The following is a 27,201-nucleotide window of genomic DNA, read 5'->3' on the forward strand; positions in this document are numbered from 1 at the left end:
CAACACAATTTTTGAACATCATCCAAGATACACAATTGGAATCGGGCTGGATCCCATGTACATTAGATGTCACAGCACTTTATACTAATATCCCACACTGGGCTGGACTAGAGGCCATCCAATATTGGTTAGATCAAGCACAAATATATTAACCAGGCTTCAATACTTTCCTAGTCCATCTTGTGGAACACGTCCTCATGAAAAATGTTTTTTATTTTCATGGGACATGCTTTTGGCAGCTGAGGGGTACTGCTATGGGAGCATCCTTTACTCCCATTTATGCGGACCTCTTTATAGGCTACCTCAAGGCACATTTGATCTATGATGCCAGTCATAATTTATTTCTGGACAATATGGACATCTGGAGACGATATTTGGATGATTGCTGGATGGTGTAGAGGGGGGATGTCAGTTATTTGATGGAATTTGTTGAATACCTTAATGATAACAAATGGGGAATACAGTTTACACTCAATCATGATCATGAGCAAATCACTTTTTTGGATATACTCATTCCTCATCAGTCTGATCATACACTTCATACTGAAGTGTACAGGAAATTCTCCCAATCCAACAATCTATTACATGCTTTGAGCCACCACCCCCGACACATCATCCAGAACATCCCTAAGTCTCAATTTTTGCGTACCAAATGCATATATTCTTCGGAGGAAGCCTACAGCAATAGCCAACAGGACCTCACTCATAGATTCTTGAATAGGGGTTATCAACAACAATATATTGATAAGGCCAGCTCCTTTGCCACAGAACAGGACAGGAACACATTGTTAACCTATAGCCACAGGGACAAGGGAAAGAGCACGGCTTGATTGGTTACCACATTTGGTAGTAACACCTCCCAATTCAGGAACATCATTCAGAACCATTGGGACATTCTATTAGCCAATGAACATTTAGCCGAAATACTACCCTCAAGATGCCTTTTTTTCCTATAGAGGAGGCCGTACAATAAATTCATATTTCACTCACTACAAACATTCACATCCTTTACCTGCTGAACAGACTACCTTGTTTGGGGACAAGCTAGTGGGTAGTTATCCCTGTGGACACCGCAGTTTTTGCATCTATATTAATAAAACTACTGAATTTACAAGCAGCAACACCTCACAGATGTTTGATATTAGATGCTTTGCTAATTGTGGCAGTGACTGGGTTATCTACCTGACAACTTGTTTTTGCTCTGCGTTCTACGTAGGGCAAACATCACGACCTGTAAAACACAGAACAAGTGAACATCTTAGTGATATTAGGACCAAAGGTATTCACAATGCATTATATGAACACATACTAACCCATTCCACTGCCAAATTTAATTTTACAATTATAGACAAAATCTAGGGATATAGAGCTACCAAAGCAGGCTGGCATTCTATTTTAAATAGGAAAGAATCAGTAGGATTGTCAAGCTTGGAGCTTTGTTTAAGCCTGGTTTAAATGAACACAATTGAATCTTTGGGATGGACCAATTGAAATGCAACAAGCTAACTAATTAATTATATAAATGTGTGCAGAGCTGATGTATTCCAATGCACTGAGGAAGGCATTTTGTTCTGCCGAAACCAGTATGCTCAATTATTGTTTTTTTTATTTTAACAATACAATAAATGTAGCCTATATAGTCTTATTCTGGTGCTGGACCCTTTTTTTGCTCTCTAGTCTAAAACATTACAGAGTAACATAATCTCATACACAATAAATAAAAGAAATTCAAAGGATGCTCATATTAGAAGCAATACTAAAGTCACAGACGGAATGGAGAAGCCCAGCAGTGGCAGTTCTTAAACCAATGGAACTATCAGATTATGTAATGACTTCAGAAAACTGAAATAGTGTTTCTAAATTTAATAGCTATCCCATGCCCCATAAGGACAAGCTGCTAGAGAACCCAGGAAAAAACATTAGACTTGACAATGAGATATTGGCAAATACTGTGAACCCCTACTTCTATAGAAAAAAATTGACTTTGTAACCAATAACCCCTAATGGTTTATTTCAGTACCCAGTTGGCCGACATTAACCTTCATCTGCCTTTCAGAGGCTAATGGAGAAAATACCGAAGCCACACTCACAATATGCTTGCTGCGTACCCAGATGACATGCTCTTCCTTTCAGAGGACTATGAGTCTCACTTTCCAAAAGTGCAAGCCATGTTAGAATCTAAAAGACAGGCAGGCTTGACTGTGAATGCTAAAAAAGTCATTTGGGTATGATGCAAGCCAAATATTTGAGATATTTTATAGGAAGTGGGATGGTAAAACCAGAACCATCAAAAGAGAAGTTATAAAAAACTGGTCTATACCCTCCAGCGCAAAAAAAAAAAAAAAAAACAGGTGAAGGCTTCCCTTAGACTAGCTGGGTGCTGCAGAAAATCTGTAATGAGCTTTGTATCTATTGCCTACCTTTGTCTGATCCCTTAAAAGGAAAAGATCCTGTCAAATTGCAATGACCTCTCAAGGCAGATAGAATCTACTCAACTGAAAAGACTATATTATGTTCTGAACCAGTGTTAATGACTCCTGATTTTGCTAAGGAATTTGCATTGTATGCTGATCCATCAGAAGTAGTTTTGAGAGCATTATTATCCCAGGATGTTTAAAGTGAGGAACACTACATGAGCTACAGCAACTGAAAGTTAAAAGAAAACGTTATCAGAAGGGAATGTGTAGCTGTGGAGTGGGTCCTCTAGTCTCCAAAATATTACCTTAATGGCAGACATTTTAACCTGGTGAGAGGTCATGCCCCATTACAATGGCTGAATAAGCATCAAGATGGCAATTTAAACTTATGTACCTGGGCACTATCTTTCCAGCATTTTCAGTATACCATCACCCACAGACCCAGACTGGATAACAGGAATTCTGATGGGTTATCTAGGTCTTAAACCCCATCTGTGTGACTCCAAAATTATGAGATATGTCTTTAATTGTATGCAAACTGTCACTTGTGTCTTTAATACTAGTGAGGTAATGGACTGTATTAGGGTAATGGAAAAATAATTGTCTATTCGCTCAAATCTCCCCTGAAAAGTAGCCAATCAAGAAGTTAGTTCCTCAAGTGGGAGAATCATCATGGGTTTGAGCAGGGGGCTTTGCCTTAACATTCATGATTCCTAGAGCTGGATGGTCCATCTGGGTTGCATACTGGATGCAGCCTGAAGAAAGATCAGGTCAAGAATTTGTAAAGAGCCATAATGAAGGCCTTGTGAAACACTGCAATGCTTGTACAATGGAAATACAGAGGCTCTCTGCAACACTGCTCTTTTTTTACAATATAAATTTTTCTCTGTTACAGCTAGGTAAGCGCATTACATATAGGTTCATCTTCTCAGCTGAAATCAGAATTAGTGCCTGCTGAATTTTACGAGACTTTCATTGAATCTTATAGTCTGAAAGTGTTAATTGAAGAAATCAGACATAGGACTTACAGGAGAAAGCTAAACTCATAGTCAACTCTGAGCTAATTGAAAAATAACATTATGAAGTATTCTACACCTCAGTGTAACACAGTTCATTATACACTGCTACTAATGGATATTAATACCTGTATAAAACATTAGCACACCTCATATGTGGGTGATTTAACATTAGTCATTCAATTGTGCATATTTTTTCAAGTTGTGATAAGAAAATTAGATCATTCATAGCTGTCATAGGAAAAACTGCATATTATGGCTTTTGTTTCTCAACAACATAAAACATTTAAAGCTCTTCTAGAAACTGTTTTGCATTAGAAGTAAAGTAGAGACATTTTGTATTTTGATTAGCTATTGTTAGGTGAGGAAATGATAGTATGTGCCAATACTGTCCTGTAAAAACAAGGTCTAATATAACATTTGGAAAACAGAGAAAATAAACGTACGTGTGTGTGTGTGTGTGTGTGTGTGTGTGTGTGTGTGTGTGTGTGTGTGTGTGTGTGTGTGTGTGTGTGTGTGAGTGTATATGGCTCTACTTTGACCCATCGAAATAACACTTCAGTGAAACTTGCTACAGTTCACCAAGATTGTTGCTGGAGATTGCAGCACAGTGGGGCTAAGGGAATTTTCCCTTATTCCCACTGTAGTGCGAGCTTGGAGTTGGTATATATATTAGTAGCAGAGGTGGGGGGTGCAGGGGGGCTTGCCCCCTGCATAATTTACTGTAGTGTATTTGTTTTGTTTTGTTTTTTTTTAATGCTTTTGTGATCTGTAGTTTTGCAAAAGTGTATTTCTGGAGAAATGTACTTTCGTGAAACCAGATAGCGAAACTGAGTTTCACTGAACTGTTATTTTGATGGGTCAAAGTAGACCCATACAGATAGATAGATAGATAGATAGATAGATAGATAGATAGATAGATAGATAGATAGATAGACAGACAGACAGACAGACAGACAGACAGATAGATAGATAGATAGATAGACAGACAGATAGATAGATAGATTGATAGATATAGATAGAGATATATATAATTTTTTTCAGTTAAAACTCTCTGAATGTTCTGTCCCTTTAATTTCTTGTGGCCTGTACTTTTTTAATCAAGCTGAGGCTGTGAGTAGCACTCAAAAATAAGTTCCTGGTTAGTGCATCCCTGCACCCTAGCCTTAAATAACATGAAAAAAGGGTCATGAACAAGCCTGAGGGCAGTGAGAGCTGAGTGTTCCCAAAGTCTAGGTGGCTAAAGCCAAACAAGCTAGATGGCTAAAGCCAAACTTTCCTTTGCATGCTCCCTAAAGGAAAAAAAATTCCGAAATGTACCCTACCTGACACCAGTTTGATTAGCAGCCTGGGTAATAGAAGAGATGTCAGTGAGTAGTTTATATCAGATCACCCATCTTAGAGGAACTCAATACAGGTGGTCTGTAGGAGACTTGTCTGGGAGAAAGCCTTGAGATATATATTTTGGTAAACAAAAGTAGAGACATGCAGGTGTAAGCCCAGCAAACAAATGGTTCACATTGTACCCTGGTGTAGGGGTGTGCAGGCATTTGACTGCATCTTTCAGTTAACCCAAGAAACAGAGTTAAAGTTCATAACTGAAAAAAATCTGACAGCTATATTTGACAGCCCATGCTTACACTAACTGTATGGATATAAAATGAGGTTGCTAAAAGGTAATAAGCCCTGTAGTAACATTAAAACATATTCAAAATTAAGATAGCTGGAATAAAGAACCTGAACCACAACAAAGTAGAATCTTCTTTTTTAATACAAAATGGTGAACGCTTTCACAATGGTAACCATTGCTTCATCAGACAGGTCATTCAAACAGCAACAGCTCTTAAATACTTTAATTCATTGCTAAAACAACCAATCCTACCACTCAAAGTTAATGCAGCACTCAGCAGTCAATTAATTACTATGGTTACATTTTGCCCTTAGTTAATTGATGAAGTCAGAAAAACTCTGTTTAAAAATCACATACACAAAATGTAAAGACAAGAACATGTGGATAAATATAAATAAAATACATAAAAAGTCAATGAATAAATACATATACTCATGTTCCCCATTTAGTAACTACTTATGTGAGTGGTTATTAGCATAAAAATATATATAAAAATATATATAAAAGTATAAGCAGTACACACTCAACAACTTAATACATATATTCTGCCTAATAAATGCACATGTTGTCCTCCTAGTAAATACATATGATTTAGTACATACATCTCAACAAATGCTTGTCTTTATTTATTTATTTATTTATTTATTTATTTATTTACATTTGTTAACCGGGAGTGTCCGACTGGACGTAGGTCCATTTTTAGCAGAGGCCCAGGGAGAAAAGCTCTTTAGTGATATCTATGCTAGAAGCAGCTCAAGAAATACTGTGATATTGACCCAAAGCCCTGCATGTGTTTACGTAGTCTTCTACTGTTAAAATAATATTATTATTTTTATTTTATTTTAACCTTCTAGATTTTAACACTGACTTCAATGGAACACTATCATTCAATCCCAAACCTCTGTGTGCTCCTAAAAGCAAAATCCATTTTACTTCCATATTTTCAGTAGTATTGACTATGTCCCCCATCCTATTGCTGACATTCTGAATGTGTAAAACCTGAAAAAAATATATATGGTCATCCCCCTTATCCAATGTATGCTTAGCCAAAGCACTATACAGTTGCTCATTTCTAGGGCAATAAAGGTGATCCCTCCGTTCCCTAAGGTGACGGTTAGTTTTGCCAACATAGAAATGGAAACATGTTGTGCAGTGAGCTACATACGCTACATTCTTAGTATTGCAATCAGCAGAATTCCTTAGCTCCCATAGATGCCCTGTTTCAGGGTGCTTAAAAACCTTGATTCATCTATATAAATGCACTGTGTACATTTTCCACATCTATGGGTACCATTCACTGTGCTATCCATCAGAGTGGGTATCCTTGGATAGCAAAGCTGCTGTTTCAGATTTTTCTTATTTCTAAATGTAAAATGTGGTTGTCCACCCACTATGTTGGTAGTATCCTCATCTACTAACAACATATGCTACCTAGAGTGTAAAAAGGTGAGGCAGTGCATATGGTCTACCCCACCTAAAAACTATCCAAGAACACATTGATATCCTACCTAGAGTGTACTCTAGCACTCAAAATGTCCTACAGTTATTTATCCTTGAACCCCATTTGTGCAAATATTGTCAATAGATTCACACTTTAAAACTAATGCATGCAAAAAGTCTTCTTAACTCTCTTCTCTAAGTGCATATAAAATGCATTTTCTCAAATTACTCTATAAGAATAGTTTTATAATTGTATAACCCTTTAGAAAAACCTTAGTGAATTTATATTTGACTATTTGTAATAATGAATGTTCCTATTGTACAAATTGGTCTCCTCAATGTATCGCTTATATTTTTCATATTTTTGTAATTTGTATTTTTGGAGCTTTTCTCCCCGGGCCTCCACTGAAAACGAGTCTTCGGGGCCCAGTGGACTTCCCTGGTAATCAAACTGGAAATAAATAAATATGCCAATTTTGTCGTATGATGGTTTCAAACCTTTTCACATCTCTTGTATATGGTAAAACCATCGGAATGTATGGTAATACACTATTCCTGATACCTACCCTGTCACTACCTGCTCTATCAGAGTAGTAGGGCTTAGCTTTACCTTTCCTTTCTTTGTGTACATTATGGTACACCTTATCAATTTCATGTTCACTATACCCCCTATTAATGAAACCTGTTCTTAGCTTAGTTAACTCATTTCTATACACTACCTCTTGACAACATAGGCGTGATGTTCTCATTGTCTGACCTTTGATTATGTTAGGAAAAATCTTAGAGTTATGCATACTGTTTCTGTGTAGAAAAGATGGTCTGTAGCATTGCTTCCTATGTAATTTCGTAGACCATTGGTCATTTTCTCTGTATATGGTAACGTCCAGGAAGTCTAAACTCATCTCAGAACAGTTCATCGTGAACTTTAAAAAGTCACTAGTAGTATTTAGGTATGCATACGGGGATTTACCATCACCTTTCTATCTTACTATTAGAGAACTTTCCCTGCCTTGCCAACACTGATTTCACCATGCTTATCCCCTGGTCATTGGGTATACTTGTGAATAAAGACACTACATCTAGTGTAGCCAGCATCCCCATATCTGCTGTTCCCATTTGCTTCACTGCCCCATAAAGTTCCACTAAAAACTGTTGTGTGTCTTTCAAGACATAAGCATATTCATTGAGTGCTGTCTTCAATTCCTTATCCAGGTATATAGAGATAGGTTCTGTTAGCCATCCTGCCCCTGCTACTATAGGTCTTCTCTAATACTAAGATAGACTTTCTCTATATGTTACTAGAATTGGTACTAGAGCACAACATATTTATGTTCAATGGCATATGCTATAGGCAGTTGTCAGGGTTTGCCATGAGCACAAGTTGCGCCAACACATATGCAAACCTGGTTATGGTTAACTGGGAATATGAATATCTGTTAGATAATCCCCAAATAGCCTTTAATAGGCATTTCGTAGATGATCTTTTTATTTTTTTATATTTTTTGGAAAGGTGATGGTGAACAACTTAAATCCCTGTATGCATACCTTAATACTACTAGTGACTTTCTAAAGTTTATGATGAACTGTTCTGAGATGAGTTTAGACTTCCTGGACGTTACCATATACAGAGAAAATGACCAATGATCTATGAAATTACATAGGAAGCAATGCTACAGACCATCTTTTCTACACAGAAACAGTATGCATAACCCTATGATTTTTCCTAACATAATCAGAGGTCAGGCAATGAGAACATCGCGCCTATGTTGTCAAGAGGTAGTGTATAGAAATGAGTTAACTAAGCTAAGAACAGGTTTCATTAATAGGGGGTATAGTGAACATGAAATTGATAAGGTGTACCATAATGTATGCAAAGAAATGAAAGGTAAAGGTAAGCCCTACTACTGTGATAGAGCAAGTAGTGACAGGGTAGGTATCAGGAATAGTGTATTACCATACATTCCGATGGTTTTACCATATACAAGAGATGTGAAAATGTTTGTAACCATCATACGACAAAATTGGCATATGTTGTTAGTAGATGAGGATACTACCAACATAGTAGGTGGACAACCACATTTTGCATTTAGAAATAAGAAAAATCTGAAACAGCAGCTTTGCTATCCAAGGATACCCACTCTGATGGATAGCACAGTGAATGGTACCCATAGATGTGGAAAATGTACACAGTGCATTTATATAGATGAATCAAGGTTTTTAAGCACCCTGAAACAGGGCATCTATGGGAGCTAAGGAATTCTGCTGATTGCAATACTAAGAATGTAGCGTATGTAGCTCACTGCACAACATGTTTCCATTTCTATGCTGGCAAAACTAACCGTCACCTTACGGAACGGATAAGGGATCACCTTTATTGCCCTATAAATGGGCAACTGTATAGTGCTTTGGCTAAGCATACATTGGATAAGGGGGATGACCATATATTTTTGTTTCAGGTTTTACACATTCAGAATGTCAGCAATAGGATGGGGGACATAATCAATACTACTAAAAATATGGAAGTAAAATGGATTTTGCGTTTAGGAGCACACAGAGGTTTTGGTTTGAATGATAGTGTTCCATTGAAGTCAGTGTTAAAATCTAGAAGGTTAAAATAAAATAAAAAATAATAATACTATTTTAACAGTAGAAGACTACATAAACACATGCAGGGCTTTGGGTCAACATGACAGTATTTCTTGAGCTGCTTCTAGCATAGATATCACTAAAGAGCTTTTCTCCCCGGGCCTCCGCTGAAAATGGACCTACGTCCAGTCAGACACTCCCGGTTAACAAATGTAAATAAATAAATAAAGACAAGCATTTGTTGAGATGTATGTACTAAAGCATATGTATTTACTAGGAGGACAATGTGTGCATTTATTAGGCAGAATATATGTATTAAGTTGTTGAGTGTGTACTGCTTATACTTTTATATATATTTTTATATATATTTTTATGCTAATAACCACTCACATAGGTAGTTACTAAATGGGGAACATGAGTATATGTATTTATTCATTGACTTTTTATGTATTTTATTTATATTTATCCACATGTTCTTGTCTTTACATTTTGTGTATGTGATTTTTAAACAGAGTTTTTCTGACTTCATCAATTAACTAAGGGCAAAATCTAACCATAGTAATTAATTGACTGCTGAGTGCTGCATTAACTTTGAGTGGTAGGATTGGTTGTTTTAGCAATGAATTAAAGTATTTAAGTGCTGTTGCTGTTTGAATGAACTGTCTGATGAAGCAGTGGTTACCATTGCGAAAGTGCTCACCATTTTGTATTAAAAAAGAAGATTCTACTTTGTCATGGTTCAGCTTCTTTATTCCAGCAACCTTCCTACTGGGCACCTGTGTTTCAGCATTTTCAACTTCTGGGCTGGTTTGGATTTATATATTCAAAATTAAGTAAAAGGGTACACAGTTATATAAAGGTATTGCTCAGCCAGAAAACCTTAGCAATTTGAATCTTTATAAAATCCTGTATTTTGCTGACTGCTTGCACTTTTTTTTAATTTCGTTGTAGCAACTCGAGAGTCTGCCTTCGTCCATGCCATTGCTTCAGCTGGAGTGGCCTTCGTAGTGACACGTGCTTGTGCTGAAGGAACATCTACTATATGTGGCTGTGACTCGCATCACAAAGGCCCACCTGGGGAGGGGTGGAAATGGGGAGGCTGCAGTGAAGATGCAGAGTTTGGAGTCCTGGTCTCCCGCGAGTTTGCCGATGCAAGGGAAAACCGCCCTGATGCCAGATCTGCCATGAACAGGCACAACAATGAAGCAGGTAGAACAGTAAGTATCATTTCCTTGTCACTCACTTAACTTCCAATCAGTTGTCACATGGCCCTTTCCAACTGCCTCCCCTGAAACAGCAGTTTACAAAAGGGGTAATGCTGTAGCAGTTAGCTTCCCATGAGGTTAGCTCTTTTACTATATCAGGGATCTAAAAATGGTATTAAAAGTTCTTAGAAGCTGTGTTCCTAAGTGGCAGCCACCATTCTCTTTTTTGTTGACAGAGACATACCATGGACTCTCAGCTTTTTGTACAGCTGACACTCGTCATGTGACTCTAGTTGTGAGGCAGTGTGAAGCACTGCCATATACACTCAGATTACAAGGTAGTGGAGAGGCGGATTAATTAGCTATAATTGTAGGCCTTTAGCTTCATGAATGCGTTAATACCTTGATATGAACCCATAAAAACGAATGAGTGTGATAAAACTATGTATCTATAGATAAATAAATAGTCACTAATAGTTTTTTTACCACTTAATTGTCTGCCTTGTCAAAGAGCTCTGATTACTTTGGTAGTATATTATTCATACTGCAGAGAAAACTCTGTTTTTCTTTATATTTTTTTATGAAAGCTCTGTTTATGTAATACATTCAAACCCAGTACAGGCCTACAATTTCAGATGTCTGCATTCGTGGAAATATTTTTGCAGTCCATACACAGTAGCAATCTTGTAAAGGCATCTCTAAAATTGGTAGGTGTCCATGGTTAAACTGCAAAGCTTTGAATTTTTTTGTATACACAATAAACCATGAAACTCCTATTCCATGGGAACAGAAATACTTGCTATGACCAGAGATAACAGTACTGGGGCATGTTACTAATGTTATTGCTATTCCTGTGGCTTAAGACATCTTAGAATTGGTCAGAAGGCATTACTGAATTGATTAATTGCTGACAAAGCTGTGCTTTGTTATGGTCCCCTTCCAAATTATATATATATATATATATATATATATATATATATATATATATATATATATATATACTGTCCGGCATGTTATGGGTACATACTTCAAAACCAAAACTTTTTGAACACATTAAAGGAAATGTTTTTAGCTCTTAGCATCATTTTTAGCTCCAGAACAGTCCACATTTTTATTTGTTTTTAACAGTCCACTATATTTGAAACTTTTAACAGGACTGTTTATACTAGACATGTGGTATTCCTTTTAGAACAGTTCTTGCTACACAAGACTTTTATTTGGAGAAGCAGCTTTAGTAGTCTCTCTGAGGGCCGCTGTGGTGCAACCGTTAGCGTTGTCACCTCACAGCAGAGTAGCTTGACTACCACAGTTTTTCCAGTCCATTTTCTGCAGCAGGATTTGTGATACTTTTGTTTGCCCATTTTTTAACTTTACTGTTAATGTATTTGTCTTGTACAATTAGTACATAGGCTGGAAGTAATTCAAATTACAGCAAAACAAATGGACGTAGAAAACCAGATGAGAAAATGAAAGAGAGGGAGAACAAAAAACAAAACCTTAAAGAGCCCCTTCAGAATCAAGAAACTTCATATTTCATGGAGTGCTGCCATTCTGAAAAAGGAGACACACAAGAAGAAGGCACAATTTGAAAAAAGGGGGTGGATATCATAGGACGAATGGGAGCAAGTTATTTATTTATTTGTTCAGAAACCGAGAGAGAGAGAGACAGTGATGAACACATAGAACAGATTTATTGAAAATGTTTTACAGTGAATAGTGAGAGAATTGAAGAATGTTTGGGTCACCCGTATGGTAATTGTTAGGAAAAGTAAAGGAAGATATTGGCTAAAAAGAAACATACAACTTATCCAAATAGATAGGAAAAATGAAGCAGCCATTTCACACCATCAAAATCTATGTTCCAAACAAGTAGGCTCTAGACACCTTCTAACAATGATTTTCTTGATTTGCCTATTAATATGCACGTTGATTCCACCTAATGCCACCTGCAAACCTGATGCAGAACATTATATTGTGCCACTAATAAACTTAGAACTAGCAGATGTTCGTGCATTGCCAGATATGGTAATACTTATCCAGTCTGGGAAAAAAAATGAAACTGGGAATACAGGAATATAGAAAATAAGCAATGAATCATAGGAACCATAATATGCCTAGACATATAGAGGTATGTATCTCAGAGAATTCCCCTTCTCTGGAACATGCTTCCCATCCATGTGAAGCAGAGCTCTTCCCTAACCGTAATCAACAGAAATCTGGACCATGAATGAGAAATCAGAACTATACACCAACTCCAGCACCTATGTCTCTAATGGACAGAGACAGCCTGTAAATCTTATCCTTGCTTACATATACCTCCTGAAATACTCTCTAAGGCACAGGTTTGTAGGATATAGGTGTGTAGCTTGGCTAAACTTACAAAGGATAGTACATAAATTTGCTTGATACAATTGGGATGCTTGGTTTGGCTTATAAAGGACCTAGTTGTCATTGGCCTAGTATACACATATGAACCCATTAAGTGTCCACACTTAAAAAATATTGCAACCCTTTACAAGCACTAAACAGTGCTTACATCCCTGATTGAGAAAGGCTGTATACAATAACCTTGGTGTAAATTTGTCCACCCATCCAATCATCAATACTACCATTAAAGATAGACTGAGGAGTACTTTGTTTGACCTCTAGTGGTAACTTACTCTATAGGCTGAGATTATGTCGCATTAGAACCTACCCGTCCAGAGAGTCTTATTTATTTGTTGGTGCAAATGTAGGTCCCTGGTATGGATGTTTGTAGAGCTACTAGTTTTATGAAGAAATGGGAGGTCGAACAGAATTTTTTTTAAGTGCCAAGCGAGATGCAGGTCACCTCAGAGCTAGTCAGTAGGCTACTGACTATAAGGAGGTTTGTGCTAATCTGTTGTGATATTTGAAGGATTCAGGACTTTTAATTTCCTTGGTTAAAAATTGCAGGGACCTTTCTACTTGAGTAAAATGCCTGGATTTGTACATACAAAAGGAGGCACTGTATTGGATGATGGGTCTGATAAGAGAAGAGTACAGTGGTAGGATGACTTCTTTAGATCTTGAAGATATTCCCTTGGAAATTAACTGGGTCAGATAGGATTTTCTGACTATGCTGGAAACATGAAGATTGATTGAGAGCATTATCTACATAAGTACCCAAGTTTCCTCTCTGTGTCTCAAGAGGAATACCATTTATAACGGATGAGGTGTAAGCAGCTTTTTTGCTGAATGTAACTAAGCTGCACTTTATTTCTGCATGTAGCTTGAGACCATTTGCAGTACACCAGTTATGTACAAATTCTAACCCTTGTATCAGCGCATGAGCTGATAAGAGTGTACGGGTTGTAGTCACTGGCAAACTTGGACAGCCATACTTCTTGAATGTTGATTTGGATGTCTGCAGGAGAGGGCCCAGTGCTGATTCTTGTGGTACCCCACTAGTTACAATCATCTATTCACAGGGGTACCAGAAACCTTCACAACTTGTGATGTGCTGGATAGCCAGTTTGCAGTCCAGTGGACAAAGCTGGGAAGTCTAATTTTTGACTGTATGAGGGATAGTGTTAAAAGCATACGGCAGGTCAAGGTAAACTGTATGCATGCTATGACCGCTTACCACAGCCACTTTAACCTTTTTAAAGGTTACTAGGTTAAGGAGACAGGGCCTGCCATTCCTAAGACCACACTGAGTGGGATAAAGGTCATATATGTTGCCTCTGCTGGCATGACTTTTATCCAGCAGTTGTCCTTGACTTTCATTTTTTTTCAGTCTGACAGAATTGCCATTAACATGTCACGGTTAATCACAAAAGGCTCACCAGGTGCAACTGAACATTTTCAGGCACTGGCTTAAGACCTTAAGTCTCACCAGGTGCAACTGAACATTTTCAGGCACTGGCTTAAGACCTTAAGTCTCATGAAGATATGTAACTGCTGTTTGTGATTTTCATGCACAGGTAAGCAGAATTTCTGAGATTCACAGCTGACAACTTTGACTACTAAGACATTGCGCCAGTCAGTTTAAGATGTCATCTCCAGGGCAAGTGAAAAACAACAATTAATAAAGCCTTTGTGTTGGCACAGATGAAATACAGTGATGGCTAGAGAGGGGAAATCACTCAAAACCTAATTATTACTGAACAGTATACTTACCAAAAACAACTTAAAACATGAAGTCACAAAACAATAATAATATGCGAGAGGAAATCGGTTTATATGCATGCACCCACTATTTTGAATTGTCATTCACTAGGGTTGATTTTCGCAGGTCAGTTCACTACTGACAATATAACATATCAGTAGCCAGACAGTGCATATAACTTCATAAATGTATGATCTTTCACCTGATAGTCCAGTAGCTTTCATGGGCTATGAGCAGTGAGAAATTGGAATGTTCACTACCTTGTTCCACTCACACTCCAAAGAGAGCCAGATAAACCAACATATCCAAAATCACAAATGGAATTATTCACCATTAGCTATGGAATTTGCTACTGCTGCCTACTACTCTAAAGCCAGGTGTTGGTAATTCAGGATTTTTTTTAAATAAGTCAGTCTACAGCATACTATCTGTACTACTGCAGCAGGTGGCAAGTAAACCAAAACAGCTCTGCCAACAAAATGCTATAGGATGTGTTTTCCTGTATTAAACATAATTAATGTTATACCTCATGACCACTTTCCACCCATGATGAGCATTTGCAAACAGTGCATCACAAGAGAAGTAGAAACAGACAAAAAATGACATTTTGTGTTATCAGTTCTGTGTGTTACACTGCAGTAACAATGAGAAAAAAAAGATAAACTCTGCTAGTGCATTGCAGATGACAGTGATGAGTGTTTCATAGGATCATAGGAAGCTACTAGGCTATTGGCCCTGAGGCCCTTACAAGCCTAGCCAAGAACTTAGCCCCTGTTCCAACAAGTCAGTGCCCTATGCCACTGTCCAGCAGGGACATAAGTAGAATCCCAGAGGTGTATTTTCAGTTCCCCATCCAGTTATCCAGGTTGCTCTTAACAAGGGTTAATGAGGCAGTCTGCTTGACATGGAGATGGAGTCTATTCCACAAAAGGGGGAGTGTCTGGGACACAAATCTGTCCTAAAATCACAATACTGGTGGGGCACCAATGAGAAGCCTCTCCTATAATCACAATACTGGTGAGACACGAACGAGAAGCCTCTTGTGTAATCAAGATACTGGTGGGACACTAACAAGAAGCCTGTCCTATAGTCAGGATACAGGTGGGACACCAACGAGAAGCCTCTCCTATAATCAGGGTACTGGTGGGACACCAACAAGTAACCTGTCCTATAGTCAGGATACAGGTGGGACACCAACGAGAAGCCTCTCCTGTAATCGGGGTACTGGTGGGACACCAACAAGTAGCCTGTCCTATAATCAGGACACTGGTGGAACACCATCGAGAAGCCTCTTGTATAATCAGGATACTATACTGGTGGGACACCAATGAGAAGCCTCTCCTATAATCAGGATACAGGTGGGATACTGATGAGTAGCATGTCCTATAGTCAGGCTACTGGTGGGACACCAATGAGAAGCCTCTCCTATAATCAGGATACAGGTGGGATACTGATGAGTAGCATGTCCTATAGTCAGGCTACTGGTGGGACACCAATGAGAAGCCCCTCCTATAATCAGGGTACTGGTGGGACACCAATGAGTAGCCTCTCTTATAATCAGGGTACTGGTGGGACACCAATGAGTAGCCTCTCTTATAATCAGGGTACTGGTGGGACAACAATGAGTAGCCTCTCCTATAATCAGGATACAGGTGGGATACTGATGAGTAGCCTGTCCTATAGTCAGGATACTGGTGGGACACCAATGAGAAGCCCCTCCTATAATCAGGGTACTGGTGGGACAACAATGAGTAGCCTCTCCTATAATTAGGGTACTGGTGGGACAACGAGTAGCCTCTCCTATAATCAGGGTACTGGTGGGACACCAACAAGTAGCTTCTCCTATATTCTCAGCCACTGGCGGGACACCTATGAGAAGCCTCTCTTATAATCAGGGTACTGGTGGGACACCACTATTTCTTCTCTGCATTGCAATGAAGACTGGGAGGCACTGGGAAGAGAGGCATTAACAAACAGCAGTGAAAACACTTGTATATAGATAAGTATCCCGGCTCAACAGTTATTTTTACACAAAGCTTTAAAACACAGATGAATATTAATATCTTTATTTCCATTTATGGTTCCTACTTCCCTATATTTATTTGTGAACTACTTTAATGAACTGCTCCACTGTTGCATTTTGTTTACTGAAGAACAGAATACAACACAGTACAAGCAAATGTTTCTGTGCATTGTATTTATTTTATTTCTTATTGTATTTACCAGGATTGTCCTACTAGGCAATGCAAGACCCTTTTCAGTGGAGATTCTGGAAGAAAAGCTCCATAACAAAATAGAAACAAAAAATATTGCAGTACCTCATTTGGCAAACAATGTACCAGGTAAACTATTTAATTGTTGTTGGCAGTTTATCAAGAATGGTTGAATGCAGGTTTGCTCTAGATTCACTTAAATGATTAAATCAATTTATAAATATAAAAATCCAGGTAGCAGACCTGCAGAACTTCCTTTAAACAACTTACTTAGCATCTACAGTTTCCTGACAGATTAACTTCAAATACATACCAACAAAAAAGGCCAATGGGAGAAAGGTGTATAATATATAGGATTAAGACATGACTTGTGTGTAACTACTTAAGTAAATGCTCACAAATGTTGACTTTAAACCTTGAAACTGCAAGTGTTTTAAGAATGGTAATTTGGGGTTCTGTCTTTCAGCAGGGATTTAATTAGAATACAGACAGGTAAAAGTTGCTTCAGTCTGCTTTTGTGAGAGCTTTTGTAACACCATTAAAAAAAAAGAAACAATATAAGCTGTGTGATCTCCAGGAAAGCACACAGAGGTGAGAAATCCCAGGCAAGTACTCCTTCAGAGAGACTGCAGACACTAGTATACCATAGGAGAGAGAAAACATCCTTACCAAGTATTTTGATTAGCTTTTGCTTCACAGGACAGAAGTTTATACTGAAAATAAGGTGCTTTTCTCTGCCATTGCAGTTATTTTCCTTAGTACACACTGCCTCGTTGTTTTGAATAGTTTCTTTGCCAACAAAACAAAGTCCCTTCCTGTGATGTCATAAAAATTCTCCTGGGAGAGATTGAGAGAAATGAGTAATTTATCTTCCCTGCAAATTTTGGGAAGACATAGAGATTAAATACTTTTTATTTTTTTTTTTTTAAGACAAATAACACTGCAGTAAATCAATGATCCCTTAATGTGGAACAGAAACAGCATATCTTTGATCACTGTTAAATTATGAGCTTGAAACGTGTGACCAAACTCAGGAAGTTAGCAGGTAAAAATAACCTGAAGGTCACAGATACTGCATACAAGTCAAAAGTAAAAATAACGAGTATTATTTATACCTTATTATAAACCCAGAAAGAATTTGAACACTGTTTTTATTAATTTTAATGCATTGATTTTGTGTTAGAGTACTTACGTGGCTCTAATTTTGCTGTGTATATTTTTTTTGTGTAGTGCCTTTGTGTTTCTTTTAAACTGTACAGTGTTTAGTTATTTAACATTTTTGTAAAGCAATTGATAAATTAAAACACAAGTAGAAGGTATGATATCATAATGGTGGACAGAATTCTGTACACTGTGCACTACATTGGCCAGGATTCGTAGACCAGCACTGCATTTCTGCAGCTAAGTGGCACTGTGCAACAGCAGAAAAAAACAATGAATACTCAAAGAAAAACATGCCTTGGTTATGGACAACTCCACTTGAGGGTATGTAAAAAAATAGCTAGGCAGCAAGCAAGTAAGTGGACCTAGCTACACAGTGCAAGTGTGGTGGTAGACAAAACTGTGCTGTGAAATGTATATTCCAGAGAATGGGAAACAATCCATAATCCAGCACCTAGTATGATTTCACAAGGAGAAAATGTGAACTCAGACCATTATATACTAATATACAGCTGCACTGCACGTGTTACCACACCCCTCAACAAGACAGCACCACACACAACTGGCAGCTAAGTTGCCTTATATTATTTGTGGCTGCACTGCTATAATGCCCGTATATGTGGATACCTGACGAATTCATAAAATGGAAGGAAAGAGGTGCTAGGAAAGAAGGAAAAAATTAAAGCCAGCAGAGGGTAACATATAATGATAGCATGTAGCAGTATGCAGGATGGAGGGAGGAAGTTTGTTTTTTCTTTTTTTTTTTTTTTTAGAAAATGAGAGGGACAAGTGAAAGCAGAAACAGAGGGAGGAAAGGGTGTGAGGATAGTTCATGATTGCACACAGACAAGCACAAAACAGCAAGACAAGCAGAGGTAGAAGTGCACACAGTAGGATGGGAAGGTTTACCATTAAAATTTCAAAGGCAAAATAAGTTGTCATCAAAAGAACAAAACAACATTCCAAAAACAACATTTAGCCTAAATGTTGAATGTCAGAAATATGATGAACTTCAATTCAACATACCAGACTTCCAGTTTTGAAAGTCTATATGTCCTTTTACATTTTAGCAGGGGGGCAGTCTCCCCTGCACCCCCCATGTGGGGGGAACCCCCTGCAAATTATATATACCAACTGCGAGATTGCACTACAATGAGGAAAAGGGTAAACTCCCAATCCTCACTGTACTGCGATCTCCATTAACAATGCCAAACTCATAATAACGAATCAAGCTTTACTTTCATTATTATGATTTTGTATTATTCCGGTTCAGCATTGTCAGACTTTTGAAAACTTACTTTTGGCCACACACTTTTTGAAAATGAGCCTTCAAAATTTTGATGGCAAACCAGATGGGAAGCTAATGGAGGGGAAATACAGACTAGGCAAACAGTGATGGGATGGTTTGGACAATGCATTGATTACGGTGAGGGACACAAAAGGATGAGATTAGTTGGTGCGCAAGAAATGGCTGTATCATCACCATCCAAATAAAGAGAGATGTTACAGTGATCCATCACCACATGTTGCCAATGATATGGGCCACACACACACATGTACACTCCTCTGGTGGACTGGTGGTAGGGACTGGCCTTTAGAGCAAACCTGCTATTCACTCCATGATACTCTTCACTCTGACCACATAGCTTCCCATTGCTCACTCCATCACAAAACCCACCAATATGCACCATCCATGGCTAGGACATCTCAAACAATACACACAAGATACCGGCCAGTGAAGAGGCAAAACCCTGTTCTTGCAAAGCACAATCTGCCTCTTCACCTTCATGAGCCTCGGCTAAATCCCTGGCAGTGATGGAGCTTGATGCTAGTGCCTATGGAGCAAACCTATCATCCAAAGACAAAATGGGAAGTTAGTCATTACTGAATCTATCCTGACAAAGACATGTCTGGCCTTATTTCATAGGCATGCATGTCTCCTCAAATAATTTGCCTCCGTGTTAGTACCAATAGTGTACATGGCTAAAACCTTGACTACAGTCCAGGAGAACTTAGTTAGATTAGTAACACAGGAACTTGATAGCACTGGTAGGGAAGGATGGGTGAATCCATCTGGGGCAGAGCAAGACAAATACAGATGCAATCCTTTGGATGAGAAGCAACATTGCAAAGGGCATCCTAGGGCAGGCTTTCGGCTCACACCTGGTGGTAGCCCTCACTGATGGGTGCATGGGAGTGAGCACTCGGACGATGAGAGTATTGTGAGTTCTCATAGTGATACAGGTTGACTCACCCACCCACAAATAGGGTTAATAACTTACACACAAATGCCTTCATTGCTGCAATGCCAACAAGACCACAAATACCCTGATGCTTGCCACAGCCCATTCAAATGGCTTTGGCACTTGCTTATCTGGGGATTCCCCAACACTATGGAATGAATGGGCTCATGTACAATAGGTGAGACTTAATGGTCAGCAGGCAGAGGAGGAAAAGCACTTAAGAAAAAAAGGGGGGGAATAGGTTATCGGATGAGTGGACACTGACATATATTTCGACCCATTTCTACATATCTTCATAGGTAATTCATCAAGTTGGTACTTCTTACTCCAGATCAGTTTACAATTTCACTGTGCATAGATGATGTAGACTGACCACAGTAATTGCCGACTCCATCTTGTTTTAGGTACATCAGGTATCCAGCCATAGCAGGATGGTATGAGAGGTAGGTTAGCTTTCTATGGTATGTCTTACAGGGGCACCATTCGTGTGCAAGCCACAAGGGCACAGGTTTGGTACAGGTACCCATGCCCATTCTGGTGTGTCTTTTATTGTGCCCACTGGGCAGAGCACTGGTACAGTGGCCCCTGTAGAGGCTGGGGCACAACAGGCTGAATTTGGTACCTGTGTTGGGGCTAATGATAAGACACACATACCTGGTCATCATCTGATAAAACAGCAGCACTGTCTCTCAACATCCTGAGTTGGCATCTTGTCATAATACATGCCTCAGCCAAACAAGGACATAAAGCTATACAACCTAAGTGCTCCCCATTCCCAGTCTGGGAGGGAATCCCCCATGACCTTATAACCAACAATGCACAATCTGTGGCTGTGGCAGCAGATTAGCACTCTGCATCTGAAGTGGCAAACATGACTGTGTCCAAAGCAGAGTTATGCACTACCCAGCATAGCCTAATATGTATACTGTATACATCATGTTTGATCTGTATGACACTGTACAGTCATTATGTACTCATCTGGGCCCACACATCATCTGGACTAGACATTCACGCATCACTGTCTGTGAGGGTGGTTGTGTGGTTCCTAGTCATTACTGTTCAGTCACTGTCTCATCACATGATGGTGTTGATGCAGTTTGTCTGCTGCCTGTGTGTGTGCATGGTCTGGCCACAGTGATATCCTGGGACTGTCTTGCCTATCTCTTCACTAATATATTATGGGAATCCAGCTTGCTAAGACCATCCTGCAGGCTGTGGCAGTAAAACAGTGGAGTGCTCAACACATGTTGAAGAGTGGAAGTGGCCTTTCAGCAGACCAAACATGCTTGCCAACACACACTTTATAATGTGGATGCATGTGCGTTATAATAATAGTACTCAGGCATAATCTGTGGATTGTGTATGGGTGTCATACTGCAGTACTCCAGCAGGTATCCTTTATCACTTGCCACAGAGTACATGTGGGGATTATAGACTTATTAGACATGCAACCATATGGCTTCACATTAGCACAGTGTCCACACTTACAAATGAGGAGGTTGTGTGGAATTTCTGCAGTGATATATCTGTGATGTGTGCCATATATGTGAATCATACAAAGTGAATGTGTGCTGTATGGGCACATTTGCTATGATTCAAAACATATCACACTACCTGGCAGTTCATGAAATGGTAGCTCTTCCTGTTATCAAACTTTTGTGACTGATCCAGGTGGGCCTTTATTGCTACATATGTAAAATCTATGATACCTAAGGGAGATGAGTGGTATCATAAAATGCATGCATGGTGTTAGTCCTCTCTTGTGGTGTGCTAAGAAAGTAAATTAGGCCGTCCACATGCAAAAACATTGTGCTGAAGACATGAGTGACTATTCTAGTGCCAGAAGACTGTGAAATAGTGTGTCCCCCATTTGGTCTCTGAAAGGTCTCTGTAGCTAGTACAGATACAGTTGTACATACCTTGGTGTCTACAGGTATAGGAAGGTACACATTTGAAAAAAAATGAAAGTCAATTTTTGTACCTCCAGAAACACACAGACCATGAGAAATTCCACAGCAAATAAACTAATCGACCACACTGGGACTATTTTACACTTTTATTACCACATAACACAGTGAAACAAAAACCGGCACAGAGAGAAACAAACCGACACCAACAACACTCCCTGTATGCTGGAAAAACAAGGAATTCACTCGAGTGATGAAAACACAATTTATTCCATGATGTGATAAAAACTCCACAGCATTAGCAGCATATACAAAATAAAATGTATACTCCACAGTAACACAATATCCACAGTCAAGCGCTTTCGTCCATCCGGACTTCTTCAGAACTTTGATCAAGAAGGGCTTGCCTTTTGGAATGGAATCTACGCCGATGACAGTGAACATTCCACTATCATCTTGGATTTTCGCTGTCGTGTTTTGCTCGCCTGTAATCTCGTGAATTGTTCCCTGCATCCATACTACAGTTATGTCTAAAGCAGATTTTCCCCACTGGATGCTTCTGTCAAACCAAAAAGAAATCTGTGCATTGTTTTTAATTTGGGACGCACACTGTTTCAATGGACGAGAAAGAATTTTAATTGGGGGTAACTGATACTTCCGGGGAGTACTTTTACACTGCTGAACTGCAACAACATTCATAGCACAGTGGCTAAGCACTTTTCATCTCTCTAGACATCATCAGAACTGAATCCCTTCTGGTCTGTGTGTTTTTGGAAGTAGGGACACACATTTCCTACCAATTCCATGTGTGAGTAATACATGCTATCCAAGACCTGTAAGATCTCACGATGAACTCTGAAGTGTTCCATAATCTCTTTTTTTTTTATTTGTTTACCAGGAAAGTCTGGCTTGGAACGAAGCGAAGTTTCAGCAGCAGCCCGGGGAGAAATGCTCCAGATGTATGATCAATGACTTTGATCAATGGAACTGAGAAAAGTCAACTGCTGTAAAATTTACAATGCTGCCAAATGACCTGGTGGCACTAATGGCTGTGGAATGCTGCTGCACAATATCCACTGAGACTCTGTGCACGCTTTCTAAATACAATGACAACATTTTTGGTGAGCCTTTATCCTTGCATATTCAGGTGCACAGAGCTATACAATTTCCTCTATAATATATATGAATCGGCATTTTAATATCAATACAGGACCTTATTTTACTACCCTTTTCATCTGCATGTCATTATGCAGTCATTTGCATATATCTTCTGGAGCATAATGGGCTGACTGAACTGGCGTACATCTTGGGATTATGAATCAGTACTGTTATGCACCTGTCTGTAAATTTTCAATTTTGGTGCAAGAGTACGTTTCATACTTCACAACTTGCCAATGAGAACTAGCCATCGTCAACATTCCAAATGACTGCTTCTGCAGGGAGACGACTGTCATTCTTTTGTACCCTTAATAAAGAAAACTGACAACAGCATATCACTTAGGTATTTGGAAAGAAGAATGTTATTTCATGGCTGGTGGTGTTGCCATTCTGTTTCTTTGGTTCTGTCCACCAATCCCAGCTCTAGAGTGTCAGTAATTGTAGTGACAGAAAGCAGAATGTATTGATCCAAGCACTTTGAAGGAAAGTAACTGCTTGCTGACTTGCTTAATCATGTACACAGACAAGCATGCAAGCATGTTCAAATAAACAGGTCATTCTGTGATCTGTGTCTGTGTGTGACACTCCAATTTATGTTACTTGTGTGACAGTCCAGTTTATGCTCCCAGTATCTGCTAAAAACTACTTTTTTTCTGTATACACTCCTACACATGCTATCTGCTGCTGCTTGGTAAATGGTACTGGAAGGCCCCAATACCTCGGTTTGTAAATGGTACTGGAAGAGCCCATTACATTGGTTTGTAAATGGTACTGGAAGAGCCCATTACATTGGTTTGTAAATGGTACTGGAAGAGCCCAATACCTCTGTTTGTAAATGGTACTGGAAGAGCCCATTACATCGGTTTGTAAATGGTACTGGAAGGCCCCAATACCTTGGTTTGTAAATGGTACTGGAAGGCCCCAATACCTTGGTTTGTAAATGGTACTAGAAGGCCCCAATACCTCGGTTTGTAAATGGTACTGGAAGAGCCCATTACATCGGTTTGTAAATGGTACTGGAAGGCCCCAATACCTCGGTTTGTAAATGATACTGGAAGTGCCCAATACATTGGTTTGTAAATGGTACTGGAAGGCCCCAATACCTCAATTTGTAAATGGTACTGGAAGAGCCCAATACCTCGGTTTGTAAATGGTACTGGAAGAGCCCAATACCTCGGTTTGTCAGTATGCCATCTGTTGGTCTCCACCTCGTAAACAATGGAAGTCACTTAGCACAGCTGTGATTCATTAATGATTCCACAGTCTCAGGGAAAAAAACACCTTCCAGGGTGGAGCTCAGATTTTTATACCACGCAAATTCTGGTGGTAGGGTTAGAAGCATGATAGAAATTTGGGTCAAAATATAGAACATTACATTATCATCTTTATCTTGCAGAAAATTTGATAAATACAATCTCATACATTTAGCAATATTCAATACTTTCACCCAAAACATGAAGTACAGTAATTTCTTCATGCATATGTTTCAGGCAGAGAACTGGAACATACTCCCCAGGATTTAACTGAAGCATACACTAAGTGTACACTGTTCTGAGTGAACAGGCAACAAAAACATAGCTCATACCTTCTTTCTCCTAATTTTAGTTTTCCTACTGATTTTCTTGCATCCTAAAATACTGAGGGGGATTCATAAAGGTTAACACAATATGTAGACCACATGTACACATAACCTAATCTTTCTGAGAGACCAGAAAACACAAAAAAATTGAATAAAGATTGTGTACACAGTGTAAACTTACTGTAGCTGATATATTTTTGTCAAATCATTTTCAAATCTAAACATGAAAAATGTAATTGATTGTGTCCAGAACCAAAGCTAGATAATCCAGCTGGTGTTCTGTGCAGTTAGCTAAACTGCCCACCCAGCTCAAAGATGAGGAGCAAGGAAAGGTGTTCTGTCAAAGTTAAGAATAAATGCTCTGCTGCACTCCTGTAACTATGGCAAAATGTTGCTGCAACTATGACAAGCACTTTTCTATGACACAAAGAGCATTTCTGAATGTTTCAGCCTTGACTACAAATGCAGTATAGGCATTCATTTAGGAAGCCACAATATCCACATGAATTCATAAGTCAATGCTGGTACTGAACTCCTGCACCATTGGCACCCGCTGTTCATGCTCCCTAGCAGCTTGCACAGGGGACCCCTTCGCCCCATGTTGGTTACAGGTCTGCTTATGTCCATTAGGTACAGTTATAAAGAATGTCTAAGCCAAAAACATTGAAACCCAGGTTAAGGTTCTGCATTTATTATGGAAAATCCAATCTTATGGCTTTGAAAAAAATGTCTTCACTCAAAACATAGCATGTGTGTATCCACAGCACTTCTTAAATATCTAAATATAGTTTTTGAGATCCATGCTAATTTACTTTCATCTGGAAAGAAGACAGTTTTACTTTGATTGGCCTTCAGACCGTCAACCTCCCTCCCCCAAGATTCTTTGTCATACTATTCATTCCTTTCCCACCAATGTAGCTACAAGTAAGCATGTAAAGGCTCCCTTCATAAAGGTAGAACATACTGTATTTTGACAGAGTCTTGAAGAGCAAAGGATTCAAGTATTTATTTAGGGCATGACCATAGCAGAGAAGCAATATTTTTGGATAATAAAACAAAGCCTCTTAAGTCTGTGTGACATGCATACTAGTGGTGGATGTGGATCGCGTCACTATTTTTGCTATGGCTTTTTGCCCCATGCTTGTCAAGCATCAAAGATTCCCCACATGGATTCTAGCCAATTTGTTCTCTTCTGGTGAGAAGTCTCCATATCTATGAAGACAAGAGTTGTCCAGAGGGGCTGTCATTCAGGCAGCCATGATGACCGTGAAGATCACTTGTGTCCTTACCAGCATCCTGGTTAGGAGATTTATTGGAATATGAATTTACATCTCTTATGGTAGTGGTCACTGTAAGGACCACAATTTTCCCTCTGTCATTGCATGTATGGTGCTCCACATGTGCCGATAAGAACTGCCATCACTGCCCACACCTTCCCTGCGAGGAGCCTCTGGTCTCCAGGAGAGTCTCTGCCATCAGAGCAGTGGTGAAAGCTGGCTGGGAACCACCCCCTGTACCCCTCCCCAAGATAGGCACATCCATCCTCCCTGCATATATCATCAGGCTCCAGAGCTGCTAATCAAACTCTGGTTGCCTGGACAACAGTCAGAACGTTATCCCTCTATGTCATCAGTACGAGCCACATCTCTTTATTGAATGACACTGTTTTTAACTGAAAAACAGAAATAATAACTGCATTTTAAATTCTTGTTTCTTTAGGGGGGAACAAAAGTCTCCCACACCCAACCTGTAGAGGGTAGTGTCCCTCATACCACCCTAATATTATCAATTCTGAGGCCACAGCAACTTGTAAGGTAGGGTAATGCCACTCCCCAGTGACCCATGAGTTTCAACAGATTTTTCAGTGGTATGAACTAGTCAGTCATATTTTGCTACAGCATACACAAAGTATGAAAATTGTTTGAACTTCTCTTTAATACTTAGGGGCTAGCACAGGTCTCCACCAGGGAATGCACCTGAATTTCAGGAGACTCACACTCATTCTCTGTGGAAGGATGTGGTCCTCTTCCCCCAAACAATCTATCTCAAGCTATCCTAAACTGTCTGAATACCATCTAGTCTTAAACTACCTGAATACCAAAACAACTATATATGGCTCTCAATGAGCCTTCTGTTTAGCCAGACTCATCACTCAGTCAGCAAGAGTGAGTCCATCAAACCTGCAAAAAAATCTAATTTCTGCTGCTTGTGCCCATGATCTCATCCCTTTGGTCACTACTCAAAGCTTGTTACCATAAATGTGAAGAAATAATGTAGACCGAGTGGTAAACTGAGAACTTCAGCCTAAGACTCAACTCCAGCTTCACCAGCATACCTCTCAACTGTACAGATTTTCGCAGAATGTCTGGATTTTTGCCTCATATTTTTGGACCATTTTTCATAAATTTGTGGTTTTCTAGCAAATTTGTGGCAAATCTTTAAAGACTGAAGTTAGAAAATAATGACAGACAATTGAGTTTCAGACTTCATAACCTTCAGAAAATTCATGCTAATGCA

General features: G+C 39.1%; 1 protein-coding gene across 1 annotated transcript in view; it reads left to right on the forward strand.

The window, feature by feature from the left end:
* Nucleotides 1–27,201, forward strand: part of WNT3 (Wnt family member 3) — a 430,028-nt gene that overhangs the window by 399,370 nt on the left and 3,457 nt on the right. The window contains exon 3 of the mRNA XM_044055230.1: nt 10,041–10,306. Coding sequence (XP_043911165.1) covers nt 10,041–10,306 — 266 coding nt within the window. The remainder of the gene's footprint in view (nt 1–10,040; nt 10,307–27,201) is intronic.

This window comes from Protopterus annectens, chromosome 13.part0 (genome assembly GCF_019279795.1).
Source record: "Protopterus annectens isolate FY-2018-M chromosome 13.part0, PAN1.0, whole genome shotgun sequence".
Taxonomy (NCBI): domain Eukaryota; kingdom Metazoa; phylum Chordata; order Ceratodontiformes; family Protopteridae; genus Protopterus; species Protopterus annectens.